This window comes from Trachurus japonicus, chromosome 10 (assembly GCF_045865225.1).
Source record: "Trachurus japonicus isolate A0001 chromosome 10, Traja_1.0".
Lineage (NCBI taxonomy): Eukaryota > Metazoa > Chordata > Actinopteri > Carangiformes > Carangidae > Trachurus > Trachurus japonicus.
Window position 1 is genome coordinate 22,585,942 of NC_140916.1, and position 27,393 is coordinate 22,613,334.

At 41.8% G+C, this 27,393-nt stretch overlaps 1 protein-coding gene across 2 annotated transcripts in view; it reads right to left on the bottom strand.

The window, feature by feature from the left end:
• Nucleotides 1–27,393, bottom strand: part of nlgn3a (neuroligin 3a) — a 122,021-nt gene that overhangs the window by 89,553 nt on the left and 5,075 nt on the right. The window contains exons 2-3 of one of the 2 annotated variants that reach the window (XM_085790112.1): nucleotides 7,929–8,631; nucleotides 6,755–6,814 (exon numbers count right to left, since the gene is read on the bottom strand). In XM_085790112.1, coding sequence (XP_085646238.1) covers nucleotides 6,755–6,814; nucleotides 7,929–8,400 — 532 coding nt within the window. In that variant the 5' untranslated portion in view covers nucleotides 8,401–8,631. The remainder of the gene's footprint in view (nucleotides 1–6,754; nucleotides 6,815–7,928; nucleotides 8,632–27,393) is intronic. The other variant, XM_085790113.1, reaches the window with a different exon arrangement.

Consider the following 27,393-nt stretch of genomic DNA (forward strand, 5'->3'; position numbering starts at 1 on the left):
TACTTGTTATATAAAGGGTATTGAAATTTAACATTTCTACAGGGGTGAAATTTTAAACAAAAGACTGTCTAGTAGTTGGCTGTTGAGTTTACATCAATAAACCCAAGCATGCACACATATGTACACACACCCAGACTCTCTCTCTCTCTCTCACACACACACACACGCATACAGATATAGAGTATTCTTAGACTCTAGAGACTTCTTGACTGAATCCACAATTCACTCAATACATTGTGGAAGGGCTGAATGTTAACTGCCTTTCCTTTGCTGGAAAAAGGTTCACTGACAATAGATGGGCCTTGGAGTTAAATATCAGAAAGGTCAGGATGTGGAAAGGGACTTAGTGAAATGTGAAATGTTGCAGCCTTGACAATTTAGAGCAGTTATATTCAGTCTCTAATCCTCAGGTGGCCATTTTTCTCTTTCAGAGTGCCTGGGTCCGTCTCTCCTCCTGTCTTCCTGCCTTCCTCCAGGTCTCTCTCCCTGTCTATCTCCACCTCTCTCGATCTGTCTCCCATTGTAGAGGTTAAGGAACAGCTTGGGAGGGACACATGAGAGAGAATGATGGAGAATGCAGCTAAAAGGTTAAGGAGGCTGTAATCCTGCAGTAAAGGACAGCCAAAACTCACACTGCGCTTCAGCTGTTCCCAAAATAAAAAAAATAAAAATAAAAAAACAAATAAGAGGGAGACAACTTGTCTCTTTGCCTGTCCACAGCTCGATAATGGAAAGAGACATGTTTAACACAGACCACAGGCTTCACACTGGGGTCTCTTACCTCTAAATGAACCATTTATTCTCCATATTAAGTCGCAAAGCCTACACTGCATAAATATCTTACAAAAACAATCAAGACTCACCAGGCTTTAAGCTTCTTAAGCATCTGTCAGACACAACAGTTATTTAAATAAGTGCTGCACCACAGCTGAATATGCATCATTACTGATTACAGAGTAATTCAAAGCCTTTGAAAGCCAGAACAATGCAGGTATACAGCTTTTTAATACTTAAACTAGCAGAACTATCCTAAGGATTGAAATATTTAACACGTAAAATTTCAACTGACAATAATCCACAGTGATATTTCAAGGTTTCCTGTGGATTTTCTCACCCCCTGCAGTGTACCGGAGCAATGCTTTACAAGTGGGTGCCCATTTTGTTTGCAACCCACAAGTGCATGAAGATGCATATCCTGTTGTTGGATTAACAGTCTTCTACAAACCTTGCTAATAACACACTGAGAAACGTGGCAGGGCGCCAACAACGGCATCGAAGAATCCAGCCAACATGGATTTAAACCATGTACAACCTAAATCAACTTTGCAACTGCTGTAAGCGGAGGCACATGCACTCAATGCATTAGTTTGACCTCAAGGACACAAGAAATAGCTTTTGGCTAGAACTCAGTTAAAGCAGAAGTAAGCAATCCGATCGTTTCGGCTAACTTCTTGTCGGGGACAGCTCTCCATTCCGACACACCTCCACTTCGACCCCCGCTGTTAAGTCTATTGTCGGAAAGGCGGGGTTTCGAAAATGCAGGGTGTAACCCTTCTTGTCAGCCGATGGAGTTAGCAGTCCCCGCCCTCGTCCCTACGTCACCACATTCACACGCATCCCTTGGCTGCACACACAGAGAGGACCGCCCCTTTATGCCGTTCTCTCTCCTCATTGGATAAAGGTTGTAGGATACAAGGAAAGTTTTCTCCTCGGCTTACAGCAGAGCAGAGTGACTGACAGACCCGTGTTTCAGACCAAACACTCTATGTAAGTGATTGCTGTTGGAAGATATAACTATTTAAGACTTATATTAACACAAACATTCCGCTTACTTCTGCTTTGATTGCAAAAAAAAAATCTACAGGGGGCCCTTTAACCTCCTCACCCCTACGAAATGCACTAAGTAGTGCATCATTCAATTGTATAATGTGTGGTAAAGCTGTTTAAAACAGATCAAAAATGCTTATGTTGTTTTAAGCCATCAAATCTGTCAAGCACTTTGGAGAAAAAGTGTTTTAAACAATACACGCACTGTGAATAAGTAACTCCACCTTAAAATTTAAAGGGTTTAAGAGGCCAGGTCTGTACAAACAAGAGATAGAGCATGCAACAAACTGTGTTTTCCCCTTTAAATGGGCTTTAGGACTCCACAGGCTGTGTCCTCTGTTTCTTTTTAGTTTGGGATAAACAAAGAACAGAACAGAGATATTGAGCCTTGGATTGACTGTGGAAGCTGGACAGCACAGCAGCAGGAGGCCTCTGAATAGGAACTTCCTGCTAAGGTCGCGTCCTGCATCTCAACTCAGTGTGACTGGATCCGCCGCTGGCCGGTCACAGCCTTCACTCACTGGGGTCATCAGCTGACCCAAATAGATCATCACAGTAGATCATAGAAGTCATTTTCCACCAAACAAAGGGTGGGGGGGCATCTGCTGTGTTTTCAAATCGCAGAAGCCAATATTTGCTCTTGTCTTCTTGGAAAGTTTTTTGCCCTGTCTGCTTGGCGTACAGATTTCCTCGGCAGCACTCAGGGAGTAGCCCCTCCTTCCCTGAGGCAGGGTTGAGTCGGCCAACCAATGGGATTACCATGGTGTGTTACTGTCTGCCGCGGCCCAGACGCAGTCTAACCAGGATTGGGGCTTTTTCACAATTTTCACAGCTCTATAGCATCTGGGGGTCATCTGGTAAGAAGAAAAAATGACCAGTGTTTCTGCTGGGGTAGTTAATCTACAGGTTTGGCAACTGATCAGGCTGTTCACTGCTGGCACCAGGCTGCATAACACATGGCAGTCTGCTGCCTGTGAGGGCTGCATAGGAATGATAGCTGAGTGGTCCAAATCAAGCCAAAACGTACAACAGATTTCGCTGCACTTATCTCAAATAGACTCATGATGGGGAATGAATTTAAGAGTCAGGGAGGTTGATCTCAGAGTGTCTCTTAGAAGCTGTGTTATTCAGAGAGACCAGTATGAAGGACTCTAAGGACAGGTTTTACAAGCAGGTTACAAGCAGCAAAGGAGACACGCTGTAAAATCCAGCAGAAAATAATGTGCATAATATATAAACAGGCGGCATGCAGCGCCTTATCACCACAACTCTGCCTCAATGCTCCCATCAAAAGCCTGCGATTTTATAGATATCTTTTAAAGTTTGTCAATCAATTTAATATTGTAAACTGCTTTTAAAGATAAAGATTGACCTCATTGCGGTTTGTCCTCACAAAATTGACCCATCTCAAGTCAATCTAGCACTCTGAGCCCGCTGAACAGTGCTTAGCTGTGTGTCCCTGCACATCATTACCTCTCTTTTCACTCCATTCACTCCGACTCTGCAGTGAAAATGACTGAGTGATAGGACCAAGGCTCCGATATCTCTAATTCTGTCACTGCTCTGTGCTATGTGTGCACACTACAGTACACTGTAGGGTCTTTTCCAGGTAGAGCTGTGGGCTACGGTGCTGATCTCGCACATTGGATCACCTCCGCGTGACCTCGGCAACTACCTCCGGTCGGACACATCGGACACGCAGTGCTGCGCTAGTCTAGTAAACATTTTACATTTAGTTTCTTTGTTTTTGAATAAAGACCAAAGCTTGTGTGATTTGGCAGTTTCAGAATGAACTGCACAACAACACCAGCTCTAAATAACAACCAGCCAGCAACCAGAAAAAAAGAGGAATCTCTGCTATAATTTTGTCTTGAATCTTTTTTGAATGAGTCTGTCTTTGATCTTTTGTCAGGACGCTGCTGTGTGATTTGAGGTCTGTGAGGCTTTCCTCCTGTTTAATGGAGGAAAATGAGACACATCTTTGATATCAGTGCATCACATGGCTTCCCTGCACAATACCCAGTAGGATGCTAATAGCACATGATCTATAGGAGAGACGTCCTCAGTCATGAAATAAGAACTAATCCTTTAAATCCCTCTACTATAAATATTTTCCTATTACCACTCTTGTAACTTAAAAACTGTCCCTATATTTCTCCATATACGTATAACTCCATGATCAGGGGTGACCAGTTTACACATCCTCATACAGGAAAGAAACTGAAGGTGAGGGGCAGGTTCACATGTAGAACCGCATACTGTATGTGGTCTATTTGATCAAATGTCCATGTGGTTTCTGCGATGTGGGAAAAACCAGAAGAGAACTAAAAGTTAGAATCACAGAAAGTAATATCAGGAACCGAGACGAAAGATCACCTATTGCCAGGCACTTCAACGCAGCCGGTCATGGTGTCTATAGTTTAAGATTCATGGGGATAGAGGTAGTAGAGCCACTCCTTAGGGGATGGGACAGAGAGAGGCTTACTGGGTCCAATTCCTACAGACTGCACATCCTAAGGGGTTAAATGAAGAGTTAGTCTTATCATGCTTCCTGTAACCGTGATGATGATATGTATGTGGTCTAATAAACTTGTCTGGGGGTTCTACATGGGCTCTTTGGACATGTGTGGACCCCACGTTGTTCACAGACAATACATAGACCATATTTACTTCTATTTACTACTATCAGTCGACTACAACAACAACACAGGGACTGCATGTGTTGTTTTTATTCTCTAGTTGGATAGAGATGGGAGGCTTCTGGTCTTGATGTGAAGGGATTGCTAATATTTTTTTATCTAGATCTTGGTCTAATTAAGATATTTGAACATTATGTCCAAGTTTTTTTTGATTCCATTTGAACCTTTTGATGTATTTTGGCCTGTATTCTGATAATTGATGTGATGCTTTAATTGTCTTTTTTCCTTTTTCTGTTTCTTGTATTCTATTTATTATATTCGAGCTTAGAGATCACGTGATGTACTTTACAGGGTTCATGAGTGACGTGTTTTCTCTCTCAATTCGCATCATCAATGCAACAAAGGTGCTTGATGCAAGGTAAAAGGGCCATTTACCCTGTTCCTGTCACAACTGCACACTGTTGCTAAGCAACTATCATGCAACCATTTCATCAAGAATACCATACTTTTCTTTCTTCTTTTTTTTATTAATTAATCACTCTTTCCTCCAGAGGGACCACATCATCGAGGTTGGGCTGTAAAATTGGTAGTGGAGGTATTATTAGTGCTGAATATGCCCAGTGTGTATGACTCTGCTGCATTATACATGTCTCTAATGAAAATTTTTTGCAAATTTCTAAGCAGAAAACATACAACCCCATTAGTGTTTACAACTCAATGGAACAGATCGAACTATGGAAATGACACCAATTAAAATCTTTAATGAGGGAACTGATGAACTGTTAACTGTTTCCCAATTCACTCTGAATTTGTCAAACACGACTTTAACTTCCTTGTTAGAAACATTTAACCAAAACCAAAGTATACTTCAGAGGTTGATTTCTACATTGCCTAAGAAGGATAAATTATGCTTCATTTGCACAGCTAATTCAACATAAGCCAAGATTAGTAAAGGCAGTTTAAAAGAAAAAAAAGGTGCAATTGAAATAAAACCAGTTTCAAGAGAGACTGAAAATTACAACCTTCATGTTTATATCAGCAGAGCAACTATGCGACAATCACCTCTCCGCACAAATAATGTGTCACAAAACCAACATATGAAACTTATGATAAACCATTTTCTCATTACCAAACATGGAGAAGATAATTGAAAAATTCCAAGTGGAAGGGGAATATTAAAGAGATATCTCTGTGTATATTCCACAACTGGGACTAATTCAGAAGCAGAAGCGCCTGGAGGGCCAGTCTGTCTCCGACAAAATTGGTTTGCCAAAGCAGAATGTACGAGTGCAGAGAGTGAGGCCAATAGCTGCCTCCTGCCTCCGTGGAAATCAACAGCAGAGGTCTCCCAGCTGAAACTGAATCTTTACTGTTGAGATACGCTCAGGATCACAGTCTTAAGGCTACCACAGACCGTCCTCCAGTGCCTTCTGGCAGGCTGAGGAAATTAGCCCTCTGTTGTTACCTGCAGTGAGATTTTTAGCTGTTGCTAATGAAATTGGACCGTCTTTCTCCATCATAGTGTGTCTGAACATTTGCCACATGGATAGATGAACTGTCATGCTAATAAAATACCCCACCAACCCGCTATTTAAACAATTGTAAATAAGAAATTTAAGAGAAAGGTGGCCCTCCACATTTTTTTGTGTAAATTCAATCAACGGCTGAGGCTCCAACACTTTCAGGTGTCGTGTTTGACAAATACTTCCAATAAGCTGGTGTCTTAAGTGCTGTCAGAGCAGTGCTGAAACATGACTAAAGTTCTCTGCACACCAAGTCAAATTTTTATGTTCCTCTACTCCAAAGCAGCGCTCGTGCCTCTGATTTAATCAACAGTTGTATTCAAATTTAAATATTAATGATGAACAAATCATACGATAAAGGACAACACATAAATAATTAAAATACATGTTATTCTTAGACATTGTGATTGCATTGTTTGACAAAGCTGCATCATTTATTTAGGGACCCGAATTTTCACCCCTTGACACTCACTCTCTGGGTAAATAAATACACACAACAGCACACACACACACGCGCAACACAGCACAACACAACCACTCACTCATCTCTCACACTCGTGTCAAGGTTGATCTGAGTCACAAGTCCCACGTTCATCCCAATTAGCGCTTTGATTTGGGAGTTGATAGGTGGTGATATTGGCGGCTTTGGGAGGATGCACCCATCGCTCTCCTCTCTCTTTCACTCTTTCAAATCCTCCCTTGCGTTTCCATGTTGGCTTTTTTCATTTCTTTTTCTTTTTTTCCTTTTTTTTTTTTTTTACATACCTCCTTTTCTACACATTTTCTTGTTGGGTTTCCTGGCACATTCCTTGGATATTCTTTTGACTGTAAAATGAATGGAAAAACTACAAAATAACAGCGAGCTCTGGAAAAAATCGCATGTGACATGCAACAACTCAGAGAGTCAGACCCCCTCTTCACCCTCTTCCCCGCCTCCTCCCCACCCCCCCCAGAAGTCATCAACAACAAGAACAACAGAGGACCTGTTGAGAAAGTAACTGGGGTGTTGCTGCAGAAATATTCCAAAATGGTGGAATGAATTTGCTGCATTCTGGGACACAGGAAGCCCATATTCACATGCACTTCTATTTAAGACCCATTACAGCCACACAAAAGGCAGAGAAGTTTTGAAGTTCACATTTGTATCTGATGAGTGGATTAAAAAAAAATTTTTTTTTGACATTGCCCATTTCATTCTCAAAGCACTTAGCATTTCAAGCCCATTTTCCTGTGTGGGTCTCCTTCAAGTGGTGAAATAATGGGGGGCTATTTAAGAGATGTCAACATCTAGCGAACTAAAAATAAAACTCTTTAGTCCTTTTAGTCATGGTGGAGTCAAATCTATGTTTGCCTTTTGCACAAAACCTGCTCTCATATTCAGCTTTGTGCAAGGACAAACTGGATAAAGCCAGGAGAGTAAAGGGTCTTACATAGGTCAGGCTGATGCCACAGGCCTCTCGTGTACCAGACAGAATATTTCACCAACCCTACAGTAGATCATTCACTTATGAAGCAGGCTACTAATCACTAATGGCTAATATCCCCAGAACAGTCAAGACAGTGAGGGAAGGAAGGTGCACCAAGTAGATTATTTCCAATCTGTTTTCTTGTACGAATAGATTTTCTTATTTTTTTTCTTCAGTCATATTGATAAGTCATTTAGTCATCAAAAGAGGAACCTCTAACAGTGGCATGGAAGGGGAGAGTTGATGAAAAGACTAATTGAAAGATCAAGTCAAGATGGCAGGTTGAGATGATGGACACGGACACAGCATGCGCCAGACAACAGGTCATGCTTCGCGCAAAAATACAGAGGTGACACAAAATTTCAGAGAAAAGACAGAGAGAAGGAGGAGGAGGAGGAGGTAGAGACAGAGGAGAGGAGAAGAGAGGAAGAGGAGAGAGGTTTGGGTTCACCCTGGATACTCGACACACTCACCATCCTCTGTCGGAACATAGATGTTTAGATAGAGACAATCCTCGTGTTGATCCTGTATATACGTGGTAACTATATCCAGGTTGAAGGTGAACCATATTGGCATCATGATCTCTGGCACAGCATTGTGAATATTTTGGGGGCAGACGGGAGCAAAGTGGGTGGCGTTCTTGATCCCCGACCAGGAAGAAGGAGGTTCGGGCGGCATGAAGCGTTTTTCTCCCACCGGGGAGGCGGCGTATGGAACCCCCAGGTACTGGTCCACCGGTCCCAGAATCTCACTAGGCAGCGGCACCCTCACCCCTCGGAGTTTCCCGTACTGCGTGTTTACAGTCGGTTGGTAGTTCTGACCTCTCACGGCCGCAAAGCACCAGCAAAAACCGAACACCCACAAGGACACGCTGAAATTGGTGCAACTGTGGGCACTGTTCCAGTTCTGCGAGGGGAGACGACTTCTCCTTGGAGAAAACCACATGGTCCTTGTGAGCGAGCGCAACTGCAAGTGACCAACATACAAGCCGGGGCGCCCCCCTCGACAATCACACAAGGCTTCCCGCTCAGCCCTGCAGTCCGGCCACCTGAGGGACAGTCATCAGCTGTGGTACTGGAGCCCGCCGGCTTACAGACGAGGAGAAACGGTCACAGTTGCGCAGCGAGGTCCTTATTCACCGTCCTCTTTCCCGCTCGTCAGATCATCTAGCCCGTGCTGCAACAGGAAGGGACAGGAAAATTAATGACAGTTCCCTGACAGCACACCAGTTTACTCCCATTTTTATTCAGTCATTTTTATTGACTTGTGGAGTCCTTTTCTGACATGACATAAAACAGCTCACATAAACATGACACAACTCTTAGTGCCATCATTAATCCACATAATCAAGAAGCTGCCTTTGACTTGGATATTGAAATTAACTGTCGGACAACTTGTCAAGATTTGCCTAATAATACTAATAGACAATAGAAATATGAAAGACTCTGACTGGCGCTAGGTACAGTAATTACTCTGTGCTTCAAAGGCTGCTGTTTACATTAATAGTTAAAGAATAGCAATATTGAGAGGCGTAGCACTGCGGGAGTCAAACACAGGAACATAATAACATGATAAAAGTTTAATGTCCTGCTTAATATAATGCAGCGGTTTCCCTACATCTCCCTTTGGTGGAGGGATGAAGAAAGCATATATTACATTTCAAATTCCTCCTTTGCTCTTACAAGAGGTCATTTCTTTGGGAGGAACAGAAGACGGGGCAGAGGGGGATGTCGCTACAGGCAGCACGGGGGCCTCCGGTGACAGCGCTGTAAATGCTAATCACCAGTCCCAGGGTGAACCAGTGGCGCCAGCGACAACACCTTCCCACACTGCCTGATCAATTTTCAATTTCTGTGGCTTAGGGTCCCCCTCAGCCTCGCACACCCACTGCAGAGTATGGGTCTAATAACAATGGGGAAGAAAAGCCAGCATTTAGAGGAGGATATTGCGATCCAAAATGACTGTGTAAATGATTTATAATGTATCGGCAGCCGTTGGAGGGCCACTAACCACGGAGAGAAAGCAATCCTGATGTTCCTGGAGGTCTTATCGCTAGGCAGCTATTCCCATCTGCTACAGCCGCGGATCAGCGGAGAGCACATACACACATTTTGTAAATACTGCAGACGGGCCCACCTTTGCCTCTAAATGTGGCAAATGGGAGCGTGTGCGGTGGACGATTCTGCTTAGGGACTCTGGCATACGGAGCACCTGCTAAGTGATAATACATGAAAAGCCATCCATATCCAATCTGGGGACTAAAAGGCATGCATTGCTGCTGGGGGTGGGACAAGGGCTTGCAAAGGCTTGGAAATGCTAGAGAAGTCACAGTCACAAAGTCCTTGCTCACTCGTAGGTCCTTCACGGACACAAAAGTCTATGACACATGAATGTTATATTGGTGTTACAATAAAAAATTAAAATAGTATCTAATTTCTTCTCATACAACACAAGTACAAGGCATCTACCAGTGCCACGTACCACAGCACTGAAAGTCTCAGGTACTGTGAAATGCTTAAAGCTAAATGGATCTTTACAAGACTCCATGGAGAGCAACAATAAAACACCTACAAATATTACAACACACAACCAGTAATACGATACACTCAAACTACTTCAGTGTAATACAACAGCACTGCACTACTATCCATGAAGGTTATAATGATCAGTTTTCCTGACACTCGTAGGTATTGATTCAACTTTATGGTCGTTGAAGAGGCTGTAGTTTGAGGGGCAGTGCAACTGGATTGTATTATACTGTCAGGTGTTTCTTTTTCTTTCCTTTTTGTTTTGTTTTTTTTTTTTGCTTTTTTTTTATTTGATAGTGGCAGTGAAGACAGCCAGGGGATGCTGAGAGAGTAAAGTTGCATCTGCTTTATAATCACTCAGCTATTAGAGTGTTGTTGTGTCAAATTTACATCATTCCCATGGTAAATCACCAACTACATATTATTATAACGGCAAAAACAAACCTCTATATTATAACCTTTAAAAGGGTAAGATCTGTTGCAGAACTAACACCTCATGAAAGGCACCTGATTATCAACCCCCTCTGCAAAAACTGTTTCAGCTTTCATTTCAATTGATGACATTTAAACCATTATTAGTGTTTGGCAGCAAAGGTTACAAACCAACAGATTACATACAAGTCTGAATTATTCACTCTGAAATTTAAAAGTAGTGAACTCAGCTTAAAGGGATAGTTCAACATTTTAGCAAATTGGCCCATTGCCATAATCGCTATAGTCATAGCAGTAGGTTCGTTACCTTTAATTGTCGGTGTAAGCTATTTTTAGAACGGCGGAGCAGCAGGCTGCTCAGAGCTACACTACGGAGGCTAAAGGAATTTCTTGGTTTCCCTCATCAAACTCATCAAATACAGAATCCCCAAACTCCAAAACGCGTCCCTGAACGCAACGTGGATCAGCGGTTTTGCATGAATTTACCTCTAAAACAGCTCCGTCTCGTAACGTTTCATTATTATCTCTATAATATATTATAATATTATATAATAATATATTATAATATATAATATCTATAGCGTGGTGAATGTGCAGCTCACAACTTGTCCACAACAGCGTTTTTAAGTTGTTGGGTTGTGTATTTGATGAGTTTGATGAGGGAAACCAAGAAATTCCCTTAGCCTCCATAGCATAGCCCTGAGCAGCTCTGCCGCTCCGCTCTGCCGTTCTAAAAATAGCTTAAGCTGCATTCACACCGGCCCTTTGGTTTTTCGAACGAGCGACGAGTTTATATGTTAAGTGAATGCAAACGAGCGATTGAGCGTTTAATCGCCCAGGCTAAAAAACGCTGGGGTTCGGAGCAACAGCGACAGAGCGTTTTTCCCAAATCCCAACTCTCCGGCCGTCAGTCGCTCATCGCTCAGCGAAAATGTGAGTCTGTGGCTCTGTTCCAAATTGACGAGCGAATGCAGCTAAGCGACGGAGCGTTTTTTTCGGAGTGATACGAGCGACAGCGACAAAAATAAAAGGTCCGGTGTGAACGCACCTTTACATCGACAATTAGAGGTAACGAACCTACTGCTATGACTATAGCGATTATGGCAATGGGCCAATTTGCCAAAATGTTGAACTATCCCTTTAACGCTTGCTTGTCAGATTTTCTACAGCTACTCACTTAGCAAACTGGCGACTGCAGATCAGTCCGTTGGCATTGATGACTTAGTATAGTAACTACTTTTTAAACAATGCCTTGTGAACAAGCAAACTATTGAGACAGCTATAAAATCCATTACTGTATACGTGTAGTATATTTTTTGCCCATTATTATAATCAAATAAAATGCAGTGTATAGCTTAATAAATACCTGGTAATTTTTAACCTTTTGGGTTTGCAAACTAACTTTCTTTGCTCTGCACAGACTTACAGATTTATGTTGTTATGTAAATCTTTTTTCACCCAGTTCATACTGTGAGAAAACAGAGAGGGTAAAAACCTGCCTTTTCAGGTGCTAATGTTATTTTTAAGAGGATTAGGCAACAAAGTGAAAACAAAATGTTCTATGGAAGCATGAATTCACTTTCATCAACATAAGGCAGAGGGAAATAAAAGGTCAAGGAAAAACAGGCACTATTGTGTAAATGCCACATTCATACACAGTGTGAAGACCTTAATACGGGACAACTTATCCAAAATATGTTAAATTTGTTATGCTTGTTCAGTTATGTAATGAGTTATATTTAAGGCTGTGTGCAGTCTGAAATATATTTCAAAAGTAACCTCTCAACACTGTCCATAATGAGTTATGTTAGTAAAGATGTCCATATTGATTCCCTGAGCAGAGAAAGACGTCTGTCGGAAGACGGCTTTCAAAAGGACACCATACAATTCCCCGTAGATGCTGATACACAGATACGTGATTTTCCATAAGCCGATGCTATTTTTGTTTAGATCTGAGCCCATGGCAGCAGAAAATAAAATGTGATAACACTAATTCTAGTGGAGATAAAATACATCAGGTCAAACTTTTTAATCAGGACATAGCAAGGACATAGGACAGTGTGATGGAGTGTGTGTGTTTAGAGGACACTCAGCACAGAGGACTTCATCAGTCTCCCCTCCAACACCATCTCAGAGGTCCTCTCTGCTTTGATCTCTCTACCTGCTGAAGCGCTGCCAAGGGAGCAACAGAGAGAGAGAGAGAGAGATTGCATGAGTTCTCCCTCATCATCCCAGAAATATTGATCGTCTCATCACCGTGGCCTTGCAGCCCGTAATAAATACAACTGGGGTGATGGCGGCAGGGAGGGGAGGAGAGGGGGATGAGAGAGAGAGAGAGAGGGAGACAGAGAGAGAGCGAGAGAGAGATGGAGAAGGTGGGCTGTACTCCACCATGTACATGCTGTTAAACACTCTCCTCCCCAACTCTTCGGCTACTGATTAATTGGACTCTTTCAATTCTGAAGGTCCAGTCCCTATTCATCATAATTTAAAAGCGCTCCACTGGTACAACACGTGAGTCCACCTCATACAGATCACATATTTGGAAGAAGATACATAGACTTTCTTCCTCTCTATTTTGGTCCGAGCCCACAGCCATGTACACTTACTGTAGAAGACCCTTTGTTCTCCTACAGCAGCGAGATCTCCGCATCGCAATAAAAGTCTGAGCACAGAGCCAATGTACTCCTACGCCCCGACATCCCTTAGAGAGAGGCTGAATGGACTCTGATAAAAAAGGAACCAATAAGAGTCTGAGTAGATGGAGCTTCTGACTCTCTCCACTCTGTTATTATAGTAGCTAGTCTACAACAAAGGCATTCACAAAGCTGCATTAGTCCTCTAGAACATCTAACTTCAAATGAAGTGAGCCGTCCTGACCTGAGAGAGTGTAATCACTGATTACAAATGCCTCTAGTGCTGTTACATTATAACCAAGGCTGAATGTGCCATTATAGAAATGATAAGCGACAGGCAACAAGACAGGAACCAGAAGACAGAAACCTATGTACTCGGGCGGTTACCTCGGCTGAACTCATTAAAATGTGAGCGGCAAAGGCAAAAACTTAATTTAGTGTCCTCGTCATTCCATTTGTGCACCGGAGAGACACCGGTCTACTTCCATGCAAAGGCTCTATTTTGAAAACAAGCTGGGCTCGCGGCAGGCCTGCTCTCCGGCCTCCGTGTCAGTACTGCAGTATGCAACAGTATATCTGTAAATTGTCTGCTTTACACGTGTTTATTTCAAATGGGCAAACATTCAGCGCACAGCAAGATCAATAATGAATGTAAACACGAACCGCACGTCTCCCACCCGCAGACACGCTCCTTATATAAGCTCCTGGGCTTGACAAACAGCAGTCCGCCATATTAAATCAACGAGATTGGCATGTTTCAGAAACAACATTCGCCAAGTGCCAAAACCAAACTGCGGCTTCATAAGGCTCCCGCTGGGAACCAGTGCTGGTGTCAGACTGAGAGATGAGGGCCTCCTCTTCTTTTTCTTCGCCCATTTTTTCCGTCAAGACTCAGAGCATGTGCAGTCATTATTACTTAGGAGATTTAGCATTAAATCAAGGACAAAGACGCAGCACATTCGGACTGCTAATCACCACTGTGATGCAGCTGACATATTTTTTTAAAGAAGGAAAGAGAGAGACGGTGAGGACTGACGCTGGTGCTGCTGCTGCCTGCTAGGCTGCGTCTCCTCCTCTTCTCCTGGCTGCTCGGATAAAGGCTGCCACGAGTATCATTGCCAGCCAAACGGCCGAGGAAACATGGAGAGGTGAGCTTGGCAGGCCGAATAAAGACAGATTCCAGGTGAGCACATGTTGAGGTGAATTCTGCAACTGCAGGGCAAATAAATAGCCATTCTGCTAAGTGCTGACAGTGCCTGAAACAACTGTTTGCTCTTCATGACTAAAATGATAGGGACAGATTTGATCTAGAAGACCTAAAGCCGCGAGCCGAGGCACTGGGCCCATTACTACATCTATATTGCCTCTCCTTCTCTTGACTGGGTGCGCACGCCTCTGAGTGTCAGATACAGTTTAGGAAGTAATATGCTACGTGCAACAATACATCTGGGCACTGGGATATTAATCAAAGCTAACTGACTCAATTAGATGGAAAAGTACCAGGGAGCTTACATTTAAAAAAAAAAGAAAAAAAGATAAATAAAGAAATTTCCCCAACAGTTCATCATCCAAACTCCTATTGATCCGCTGCAGAGTCCCAGTAGACATTCCTGCTGAAAAAAACTCAAAGTAGCTAATCACTCAAGAAGCCCACAGGGAATCTCTGAGAAACCACAGGGACAAGTGTTGGGTCCGTCTCTAATCTGTGCTGTACAGTATGTAAACACATTTGGGTTTTACACATGGCATACTCATTATCCAACCTCCCACTGACGATGTTTGCAGGGTGGGATCTGTTCTCTCGACAAAGTGTTTTGTGTCTAATTTCTATCACCCTGCCAACACAGCTACAAAGTGCCGTAAAGCAAAGCGCACAAGATGATGAGGGCGTCTGTCATGAGAGAGAAGCAAATCATTGACCATAAACAAGGCAAATGAATATCTACTGGTTCTGCGCATATTACACATTTTACATCATTCATTACACCATTCCCCACTGGATGTTTATGCTGTTGCATTACTTAGAGTTCTCAGCTACGGTATACAACAGCATTACACATAGTCTGGAATTTGGAGAAGGATGGATGGACGCCAAACATAGTGTTTGTCTGTCCACTTTGGTCTCTGCACTGACAGATTTTCTTGCTATGCATGTCAAGTGGTCAAACCTCATCGCAGACTTTTATTTACATTTCAAATTATTACAAAACCTTGTACCTTCTTCCCAAAGCTTGGCAAATAAAAACATAACTCAAGTTTTTCATAATCACTCAGGCAAAACTAATTAACATAAATAGAGGACGTTTTACTGGAAAGTACACCCCTTAAGGAAAAGAAAAAAAAGAACCTCATTCTCAATTTTACCTTGCTCACACAACAAACAAAGTCTGTCCTCCTCTGGAGTGGCATTAAAACCTGCCAGCTCTCCAGAGTACCCGAATACTGTGCACATAGTGATCTTTGTGTTTTGACAAGGTCTCAAGCTTCTACACTGCACACAGCATAACTATTACACAAGTACTGTAAGCAATTTGTTTAAATATTGAAAGAGATATATCTATTTCTTATTAAACCACTTAAATGCACTTTTTCATGCATGGATAAAAAGTTTTAATTTTACATTTTCAATTCTATTAAACAAGTTAACCTCATAATTCAGACTGATAATTTGACTTTATAGTTTTCGCAACTATTTTATGGATTGGTATTAAATTTAGTAAAGGTGTCAGTGGTGCCAAGTAAGTGAATTGTCATGACTCCAAAACTGCAAATGATACATGTCGGTGAACACAGTTGGTGTTACATCTGATGAACATTGTCATGGTAACATTGCTATGACCATGTATCTAAAAGCATCGGTTTGCTTTATGCTCTAACCCCCTAAAGCTAAATATATGTGTATTATGTTTAGCAAAATGGATAATAACAACTTTTAACGATTTTTTATTAGATATATCATCACACTGTCAAGCATCAGGTGAATCAGATCTTTCATGTATGAACTTCTGACATAACTATACCTTTCTGACTGCTGCAGTTCCCTGCTGATCTCATCATCCTACATCTGTGAGGTGCCGACACGTTTGATTGGACGTGGTGAACACATGTGAAACATTGAATTCCTTGAGAGGATACACTCAAGTCGACCAAGGAGAATTCAGTAAATATTTCAAGCAGCTCCTCTCATCGTCTGCACTGTGAGGACAGCACGTATAACATGGCAGCACTAACATCAATTTCTGGCTTACAGTGGAAGGAGGATGGATTTTTAGCCTTCTGGGATGCATCCCTAATAAAATTCAGGCAAGTGCAGGGAACCTGAACAGCGATGGCAATGCACTGCATTTATAAAGCAAATCAAAGTTTATGACAATCACTTCAAATGTGAACTGCTGTGTATTACCCCTGCTGCACTCCAGTCTAAATGCTGCTTGTCATGGAGCTCCTCGCCAGTTCTCACTGTTACTGCCTGAGCAGGAACTCGCTTACAGTTACACTGATTGATTATAGTTTGAGAGTAATGAGGGTATCGTTTGGGATAAATTACAATTTAAACTGCATTGAATGCTTAAAATATGTAACTTTAAGTAGCGGACCTAACAATACGCAGCGCATTGAACAACAAATCCTAGTGGACCAGAGAATTGACAGGGATGGGCATCAGGGACACATTTTTCCTAACGCAGCTATTAACACTTCACAAACATATAGAGTTGGACTGAGGGTTTGCTGTGAGTTAATTGAGGTCTGGCTGGTAATTACAACAGGGATTTGATCTCTCACAATCAGGGTTCCAAGTTCATTGGCACTGCATTATAAAATCTAAGGTGGATCAGCTCCTATGGCTATAGTATTGACTCTTTTACTGTGGGTTAAAGAGACCGTGGAGTTGTCCTTGATCCTGAATAGCCGTTTGCAGAGCCAGCATCAAATGCAGATATAAAACTACGAGTAACCCACACTGGTAAGCAATTATTTAAAAGGAGCATAACAGCTCCTCTGGGCCCGAGGAATGCGTTCACATGATAAAATGATTTAGCTTGTGTTTGTAATGAATAGCATACAATATACATCTAAAAGTAGGATTATGTGGGTAATTTACGATGCAGTAATGTCTACAATTCGGTGGACATTTCCTGGTAAGAACAGAGAAAATTAATTCTTGCAGCTGTAATGTGCTTGCCACACACCAACCCCCATTACAGAAACTAAAAGACAGTATCCTCAGAAACCACACAAAGCCAGATCTTTGAAGAGCCGATCATCCCGAGGACAACACTTAGCTATGCATCATTTCAAAAAGCAGCGGAGCCCTGCAATGAGTGCACGTAATTCACCACTTTCATCCACTGCATTTTGAATTATGTTTTCTGCAGACAAAGATTAAAAATTCAGATCAACTTGTCCCGAAGATTGTGGAATTAATTTAATTTTTTACAATAAAATGGGAGCTGTTTTAGGGGCTGTACTGTGAAATGTAATAGCTTCCTGCATGCGGATGCACTGTACATGTGGGCACTTCCGACACATACAGTGCAGTAAGCATAGCTAATGAAGTGAATCTTTCCATGGCCAAATAAGCCAGATAACAAATCTAAGGTAAGTGGGCTGCAGTTCTCATTTGAAACTGAAAGATCAGCTGTATCGTTGGGTGTGAGAGGGCTCCAGAAACATACCAGAGACATGACCCAGATGCTGGCTGTAAAATTAATGAGCTAATAACGCATTAGCAGCAGTTACACTAATGTGCAAACAGAGATATTCCAGTCAGGTGAAATATGGTGTTGGACTCTAGGTATTGTGTAAGAAGACAATTGAATGGATTTGTTCTGTTCTAAATGTATCACAGCATTACTTCTCCGTAACAGCCCTGTGTTGCAGGCAGCGTATGCAGCAGTTTTGTAGCTTCTCCCTGGAGGCATAATCACTTGAACGCTGCATGTATTTAAAAACTACATTTAAGAGCCCTTCATTGTGATTGATGATCAGCTAAGATGAGATTGATTTTGAGAAAAGAACATGTAAATAAAAGTGGCGTTGCACTTTATCCTGATGTTTCTTTTCAAAGACCCCTGCTACTTGGCTTCTTCTGCAGTGTATTCACAAATGCCAAAAGCACAGTGGTAGAATGATGCTATTGACATGCAAATGCCTGGTAGTTGCAGAGAAGTTCGAGGTGCCAAAGTGTATTGTTGTGTGACAAGAAGGATTTCTGAATACATAGCTGAAAGCTGAGATGTACACGGGTACGCTTGACACAGCAAAACACACAGCATCTATTTTTTAATACAATGACAAAAAAAAAGAAAAGAAAAAGAGGGCATAATAGATTCATGAGCATTACGGTGCGGGCCCTATTTACAGATGGAGCACCGGGTTATTGTAGCCTAATGACAACAGATTAAATGAGGTCTGTCCACTGTACATGATCCCTGGAGTTTTATGGGAGCATAATTAAGTTTCAAACCGACCCAACAGTGATGTGCTTTTAACTAAAGGTCAACAGTAAACAGCGATGGGAGCCACACTTGATTACTATGTATATCACAACATCAAAAAAGATGCTGCTGCACTAATGAGGGGGTGACCTTCATCTTCAGTGTAAACAAAGACCAAACAAACACATGCCGCACCACATGGCCCCAGCAGCCATTAATAAGAGGTGTTTAAAAAATTATTAGTACTGTAATATTCACAGGGACTATATGACATGCAGACTCTGACATTTCAGTGAAAGCCTGGTTCACCGGAGAATGCATTCTCACCTTGAAAAGAAAACACAATGTATTTAGCATCCGCAGAATCTGAATACATATCTATCTATGAATGTAAGTAATAACCTACAAAATATCAGCAGAAACCCGAGTTAAATAATTTATTTCAGTTAAATAATAAATAATCTACACTTTAAAAATATGACAATCGGAAATGCAAATGTGGTGCTGAGCATTTAAATCTTAATTCATCACATTACAGGCTCATTCAGAGCTGCAGCCAGGTGGATTTAGAAGAGATGTAGAGGGATTAGTGAGGTGATATCAATCACCACAGCTGAACCATCCCCTTATCCAGCACCATCACAGGCTCTGGCTGCTTTATCCAGCACAGGCTATAGGGCTGGAGCTGGAGCTAAAGGTTAGGATTTCCCTTCAGGGGAGCTGTAAGCTCTGGAAAAATAGCTAATTTGCTTTCAAAATTTGAGAAAAGAGTGAGGTTTATCCTCACATTCTGACAACAGCTAATCAAAATTTCAATTAGCTGGTGTACAGTTATTTTCAAAGTGCTAGAGACAAGATAAATAGTCTCGCGTTGTGCATGACTGGGTAAAAAGAGACACCAGAAAGATGTCCTGCAGGGAGAGAAAGCAGCTGTTTTACCTCCAGTGCATTTCCCAGTTGTCTGTTTAGAAAAGCAGCCATCTCACTCACGCTTATTACATGTTCACATTGATATTCTAGATATTATTAGTCAGGCCAGAGAATCCAGCTGATGATGAGCTCCGAGGGACATTTTAAATGACAGTGCCCTTTCTTGAAGGGAGAGAGCAGAAACAACACAGGCGACCGACACTGTCTTGTTACTAATGCTCATCTGCATTCGTGGAATAAAAAAAAACAAAAAAAAAACAAGTGTAACTGAGGGGCAATGCTGGAAAGAAAGAAAGCGACTTTGCAGATATATAGGGGTGAGCATGTGGGTGGGTTGGGGGAAGGATTAGTTGGGTGTTCGGATGAGGCAGAGACATGCCTCAATATCACACATGAAGGAGGGAACACTGTCCCCTGACAACAGTCCTTTCGGCTCGGCTGGCAGATATGTCTACTCTCCATTCACTATTTCTAATCCTGTCTGAAAGCCTATCTTGAATGTCAGGCTTCTTCTTAAATTGGCTCGTGTTCTTAGTGATTGATTAAAGTACTGTAACCCAGCTTTATCAGACCGCCCTGAACTCTGTATTTCTGCCAAATCTATTAGGTAATGCATCCTTTGTTATTGCATTGGTTGTTTTTTTTTCTCCCTGTGCCTCCCCATCTTTGGGAAATGCACAGATCCATTTACTATGATACAGAATCCTCAGTGGTACCTGGCGCTATGATAGCACGGCAGCCTTCAGATCAAACGGGGAAGCTGCCTTAAGCTCACAACAGTTTGTGACAAATGTGGCATCCTAATTCAATATAACATTATTCAGTAAAATTGGTTAGATTTATCAACAGAGCCCAAAACACTGTGTGCAGGGAATATACTTAAAACACATTTCATAATCTCCACTTCTCCCTTCTCAAGCTTTTGACTGATGCCTTGCTAGTACCAGAGACGCGTCTCTGTCCCCTGACATTGAGCTAACAATATGGTCATAATTCATGCGTTCTAATGCTGTAATATCCCCCATGCCATTGCACACAGAGGAGAGGAGAGGTTGCCCTGATATTACTGCTGACGCCTGAGTCCTAGACATTGCACTTAGAGTGTCTCCTGCAGGACATTATTCAAAACACACACAGGCACTAGAAAGTCCATGAGACAAGAGTAGGCCACTACAATACCAAACACACACATCCTCAGACACTGCAGCTTACTGTGACTATTCAAGGTCATACCGTGAGGCGCCACACACACACAAAGTGTCACCACCTTCTGAGATCCATCATATTTTACCCAGATCCTATGCATATGCGCCATCTAAAACCACAGCACTGATTTTAGCAGAAAGCAAAAAAGACACTCTGCATATGCAGCTGTGGGTATAAATTAAAATCCCATTTGTGTAATTTAAACAGAGTAGAGGACCACATTAATGACTGCACACTTAGAAGTAGGCCATGTCCAACCACTGCAGGCGAATTTGGCCTCGGGTTGTCTGCACTTCCTCAAAAACTGCATACAACACACACTGTGAGCTACTACTGTATCTGCCTTCCTATTCTGTGCCTACTTTGCACCAAAGAAGCCCAGAGCAAGGACAACACACACTGTAGATACTGTATACACACGCCACTGCATTGTGTACGATTCTGCATTCATGGAGACACACAATGCGACAATCCCCAAATCATACCCATCTGCCCCCGCCTTCTTTTTTTTTTTGCTCCAACCTTCCCCTTAATGTTTTTGTCAGTGGAACAACAACAAACATCCTCCCTCTTCCATGTTTCATTAGCAACCTGAGGGGAAAAAAAGGGTTTTCCCTCTAACATCTGGATGTTAGCTAGCTTGAGCGAATAGTCATATCAGATCAGATCCCGCTACATCAAATGCAACTTGAGGGCACATTATTTATTCATTTAACTGCTGACATCCAAACCATGCCCTAAACGGTGACACTTTGAAAACTATTCCTCTGTGTCTGAACTATGCCAATATGAGTGCAACTAGCGGGGGCTCACAGAGGGGAAGGGAGTTTTATGTTCCTTTTACAAGGCATGAATGTAGAAGAGACGGAACAAGCAGGCCATTGTGTTTTCTTTTTTATTTTTTGTGCTAACTGAAGAGCCTCAGAGCTTCAGCAAGGAGCAAACGCAACAATGAAGAGTAGCCTGCATGCCTGCTGTAAAATTTCATGTGACTACAAGGCCTTCCCACAATATTCAGAAAATACTGACGGCAAAACAGTCAAAGCCAATGTGGCACAGCACCTACTGTACTGTATATTAGCAACATTTACCCCTGTGGTGAACAGAAAGACTGGCCTGTGTAGGTGTGTCTTGGTTTGTGTTTATCTGTGTGTAGGTGATCTTTATTATCCCTTTTTTGTGTTTTATGAGTTGGCAGTGAAAAAAAAATAGTGAGATAAATCAAGAGAAAGCAGCAGGAATAAAATCCGGCTTTTATACAAAGGGAGTTCGGGTGACAGCACCAAAGTGCGATGCTTCAAGTTTGCAGAAGCAAAGCATTCGTTATATCTATTGTTTTTTTGTTTTGTCTTTTTCTCTCTCTGTTATAGGCTTTTTCACCCCTCTAATCCACCAGGCCCTTCTTTTTAATCTTGTGAATAATTAAACTTAGGACAACCTAAAGAGGGCTGTGATGGCGAGAACTGTCCTCAACCTCCAGGGGTTAGCATCAGCAGACTTGGTATGCAGACACCAAGGAAATCTATATGTGATGGATACAAAGAAAAGGTTTTCAGAGGAAGAAGAGAGGAGCTTCTGTGCAGGATTAAGTGCTTTAGATCTAATGATGAGAGAGGGCCTGTTTTTATTTGTTTTCAAACAGGCATTTCACTCTTGATGGAATAGCAGCACTGTTCTGTCTCCGGAGGGTACAAATACTCATCAAAGACCTGGCTTTGTCAAACAATCCATAAACTCTTAATGCCACATAGCATGAGATACTTGCTCAACAAGTTCAGGGATAAGAACAAAAATCAATGAGAAACAGATTATTACAATTCACATAGTACATGCTGTTTTACATCATACTGTTTTACTGTGTGATTCTGAACCATTAAACGACAAGCTTGTGTTTTGGGAAGTCTGAATTCAGAATTCCTTGGTGGGATTCTTGCTCTTCCTATCAATATCTGTGGCAGCGGCTGCCAGAAGATTTGGTAGCTCTGGATGCCCAGGGCTCTAAATCTGGGCCAGGGGTTGTGTGGGATGCTCAGATAAATGGGCTGGGCTTTGTTTTATTGCAACACTGCTTGTCTTAACTTTCTGTGTCTACCAGGGATTTAGAAAATTTGCCACTGTCCTTGGGCCTCTCTCTGCAACAGCAGCTCTCAGTCGGGTTTGAGTCAGCCCTGGTGCCCCAAGATTACATAAATATCCTCTATGAGCCATTCACCACTATATCCAAGCTCTACTGTTTTGGTCGCTTTTTATCTTCAGCAGCGTTTTGTTTTTTCGCGGGTATGGGGGTGCAAGTCTCAGATTAAAAGCGGAACCGAGGATCCTCATTTAACCCAATTTGACAAGTCCTTTCACACTGCGCTCAACAATTAAACGCAAACAGTAAACATTTTCTCAATGGGACACTCTCTCCTCTCAAGTCCTTTGCTAGGGACCTTTGCTAATGGATTTGACTAGAAAGACCTTTACATGTGATGCAGCTGTTTGTCATTTGTGTGCAGCAAAGCATCAATACTAAGGAAAAGTGGGCCACCGAGATTCAAAGCACAATTATCCCCGAGGAAATATGTCACATTTCCAACGTCTTTTATGATAAGGTTTCCTCATTCGTGCTTTCCTAACGTCTTATTTCAAAAAAGCACACTGGGAAACAAAGCCAAAGATACGGCTTATTAGGCCAGTTCCGGATTTTTTTAAAATATATATATCCTGATCATGGATCTGCTGGATAAATCACATGGGTATCATTAGAATCAACCCCGAGGTGTCTATGGGCACAGTGCAAGTGTATGTGTGTGCTTGCAAAGACTTTGCTTTAGGTACCTTTTCAACAGCCAATCCAATACTGTGCAGTGTAACCATAGCAGTCCTCCTGGATTTTATTTTACAGTTCTGATGCCTTTTGGACTGCAAAATACAGAATAGATCTTCCTTTTAATAATTTATCTTGGACTTGGGAGACAGCTCGGTCGTCCAACTCATGAAGAGACTCAAAGAATGTAAATTCAATATCAATATCCTGTTTGGTGAATTGTTATTCTTCAGCAGCAAAGGCAAATAACTCCATTCCATATCCCATTAGTTGACATATTACTGGATGCCAGGCTACCAAAAGCTGCAAAAACAATAAATGCCTATTGTCACTGTTTGCTTTGGAGTTAGGGCTTCTGTAGCATTTTAAATGCATCAAATGTATGTGAGGCAGGTTTGGACTGAGAGAGGATGTGATTAAAGGGAATAGGAGATGAGAATGCCAGTAAATTCTGGGGTGTCAGAAAACGTTGAATCATTTAGTAATTTTCAACATGGCAGGGAGATCTGCCTCAATCAAAAATCTTCACATAAAAGAGGGAGCGCAGAAAAGTCCAGGATACAATTCAGTAGCATTTGTATTCTGCTTGTTGTTTGTGTGTCGCTGTACAAAATAGATAGTAAAGCTGTAGTTGTCCACAGCATGAATAAAACAAACTTGGCAGATTTTGTGTTTGACTGGCTTTCTCCAGCCCTGAGCTCACTTGTCAAAAGGCTTATCCAGGCTTACCTTTCTCCAACCTAACCGTTTTCCTCTTGTTTCTTTTCAATCTCACCTCTTCCTTCTGTCCTTGCTCTTATCCTCTCTGATCCCTTCTCCATTCCTGCTACTCACAGAGAAGCATTTCTATCTAACAGTATCATTTCACTCTTCAGCTTCAGGACCGAACTGCCCACCACTATTATGTCATTCAACACTTGTTCTTAAGCCCGATTGAGATTCACAGTGGGCGCCGGCCAAAAGGACCTACGAGAGAAACTACAACTCTGGAGTCTCTCATCACAAATCTACCTTCCTGTTGTTGAGACTCGAGAGACAGAGTGTGTCACATTTCCCAGTTTTAACAGGATAAGAAATACATGAAGTGCTAAAAGTGTCACTTTTACCCCGTGAAAAGACAGTATATTAATAATTATGGTTCAAACAGCATCCCACAGTCACAGAACTCCACAAATAATATGCGATTATGGATTTTGGGCAGATAATTTGGGCAGTTTTAGCAAAACCCTTAAATCTGTGCTACTTAAAGGATCAGAAAAACGCCTAGAGGATCCTTCTAGTCTTATGTGTTCGCCCACATCACCAACCTCCTCAGAAACAAAACTTCAAACCAACAAGGAAAAGCCATCAAAACTGTAGGCTCCTCCCTTCACACTCGCATTATTTATTTATTCTTTTTTTCCACTTAATCCATTGTCATAGTGACCCACAACCACTTATTCATCACAGCTGCCATCTTGGGAGAGTGAGCTACAAGGCTATTTCTGTAATGACCCAGATTTTCAGGTGAATCTGGATCCGTATCAATGTAATGAGTTGCAGTAAGTCAAAGAGAACACATTGGCTTGAAGAAACTATTTAACATGAAATTGAAAGCTTGATGTGCACTGTCGCAGAATATTTCAAATAATCAATAAACAAAATGTTCTATTACTTAAGCTCCGACAACCATGCAATGTGTGCATTCCGCCTTTAAAACACAATCGATGCCAGAGAAAATTCCCCAGTCTAATTTCCTTTCTTGGTAATTTTGTCAGATTAATATCAAGTCAATTTCCTGGAGCCTGTTCTTACACAGAGTGATGGCATGATGATAGTATCATTGGAAGAACGCTATAATTGTGGAGGATGGCTCCTTTTGAGAAGAATATGGGCACAGATGGGCCTGAGCTTGATGGAGGAATTTCTCTGTTCCCAAAGGCTATCAGGAAACTTTGGCAAACTGGCAAAAGATATAAATAGATGACAGTCAGGAGCCGGTCTACACATACAAACCAATCCCAACGCAGGTGCTTTTCTATTAAGGTAGAGAGTTTAAAATGTCATTATGGTGCATTTAAAAGGCATTATAGTACTGTAAAAAAAAAGAAAGAAAAAAAAGGTATGCTATTAGAGGAATCACATCGGATTTGGTTGCTTATTATTCAGCGAGGTTAGTGGAGATAACAACTTTAACAGGACACTGTGGACACCCATCAAAGGGCTAACATGCACACATCCACTCACACTCACTCTTGCACCTACAGGCAATTCAGAGTCTCCAGTCAACCTGATTTGCATGTATGTGGAATGTGGGAGGAAATGTGAGCACTAATAAAGACAGAGCTGCTACCACACAACACACCAAGGACATGTCCACACTGTTGTTTTGGGGAATTTGGGGGTTTTAATGTCCCAAGGAGGAGTTTACATCCTATAATTATACATGTGAGTTTTTTTGAAGGCTGAGTTTAGTGGTTTTTTAAAGAGCAGTTATTCCAATAATTAATTTTTGGGGCAAAAAAATTAAAGCTGTAATGAAGGGATTTAGCATTTGTCTGCAAGAACTGTATCTCTGGGAAAGGGGGGAAAGGGTCTAAAAAAACAAAAGATTAATTTACAGAACATGTACTGTATTATTAACACTTTAATGAATAAAGAAAATGCAGGGGGAAAACACATTATTCACGTTTCTAGGGGGCAAGTCAGAAACTTCTTCAGGGAATATGGATTGCGGTAAATTCTGGCTATAGCCCTGAGTAAAAAAAACAAACCAAAGGCTCTTTTTGCTGCGACTGAGCCATCACAATCATGAGCTTTACATTTATAATGCATATTATATTTAATTTGGCCTCCAGGATCCTCAGTGGCCAAAACAGTAAAATGAAAAATAAATGCTGGATAGGCAAAAGCTCAGTCAACTAGCGCTTTGAACGACTCACCTAATGCCTTATGTTTTCACAGATACAGGTAAAAAGTGTGGGGGCAGTCTACCTATAAAAAAACAATGTTAAAAAAAGATATAAATAAATGCTTCTGCATTATTTAAAACTTGCACTGAGGTAGAAGGAAAGATGAAGCAGGGTGGCTCTGACTCAATGTCAGCTTTGATTTGGCTGAATCTAAAATACAAAAAATATATATTTAAAACATTTGTGAATGTGTGTGCATGGAAACACACACAAAAAAGTGCAGCGAGAGAAGAGGATGGCGAAGGACAGACGAGACCACACAGAAGAGCGAGACAGTCTACTTGGGTCTCCTTGTGGTGCAGGTGTCTTTGAGGACACCGTGGCCGACCAGTGGCAGCGGCAAGGTTGTGTGGGTGTGTGTGGGAAAAACAGCGAGGATCTCTATTAATCTCTTGCATTACTGCAGTCATTTCCACTCTCTTCATCACCAGTAGCATGTGCTCTGTGAGATTTAAAATATTTAAATCTGTAATCTGTCAGCATTATGAGGTTAACACACACCCGCAAGACTGGTGTCCTATCCGTCAGCATGCTTTCCACTTCAGATGGCCGCACATATATCACAAAGACCTGACATGGCCTTTTGTAGTTCTCGCTGGAGAAGACTTTGCGGGCGGTGTCTGTAATTTCTCAGCAGTGTCAGAGACATGCCGCTGGACCCTGGAGAAAAATTACGGGATATGCAAGCAGCTGAAAAAGAAAAAAAAAGAACCATGGCACTGCAAAGCACGAGGAAGCTTCTAATTTTTTCCCCAGTGTATGTGACCCAGTGACTCTGGAGGAGTTCTTCCTTGTTCTTTTACTACGGGTAAACCAGCATTCATTATTGATTTGGCACACAGACTCATAGTCTTACACAACTTAGGTCTTATGAGCGGGTCTAAATGTTTTGTCAGTTTGGCGCATAGCTGCAAGAGCTTCACTAATGCACCCTCTTTCACCTTTCTTACACATAGTGGCATATTTTTCTAAAACTCTGAATTAATAACCAAGAATGAATAAATTGAA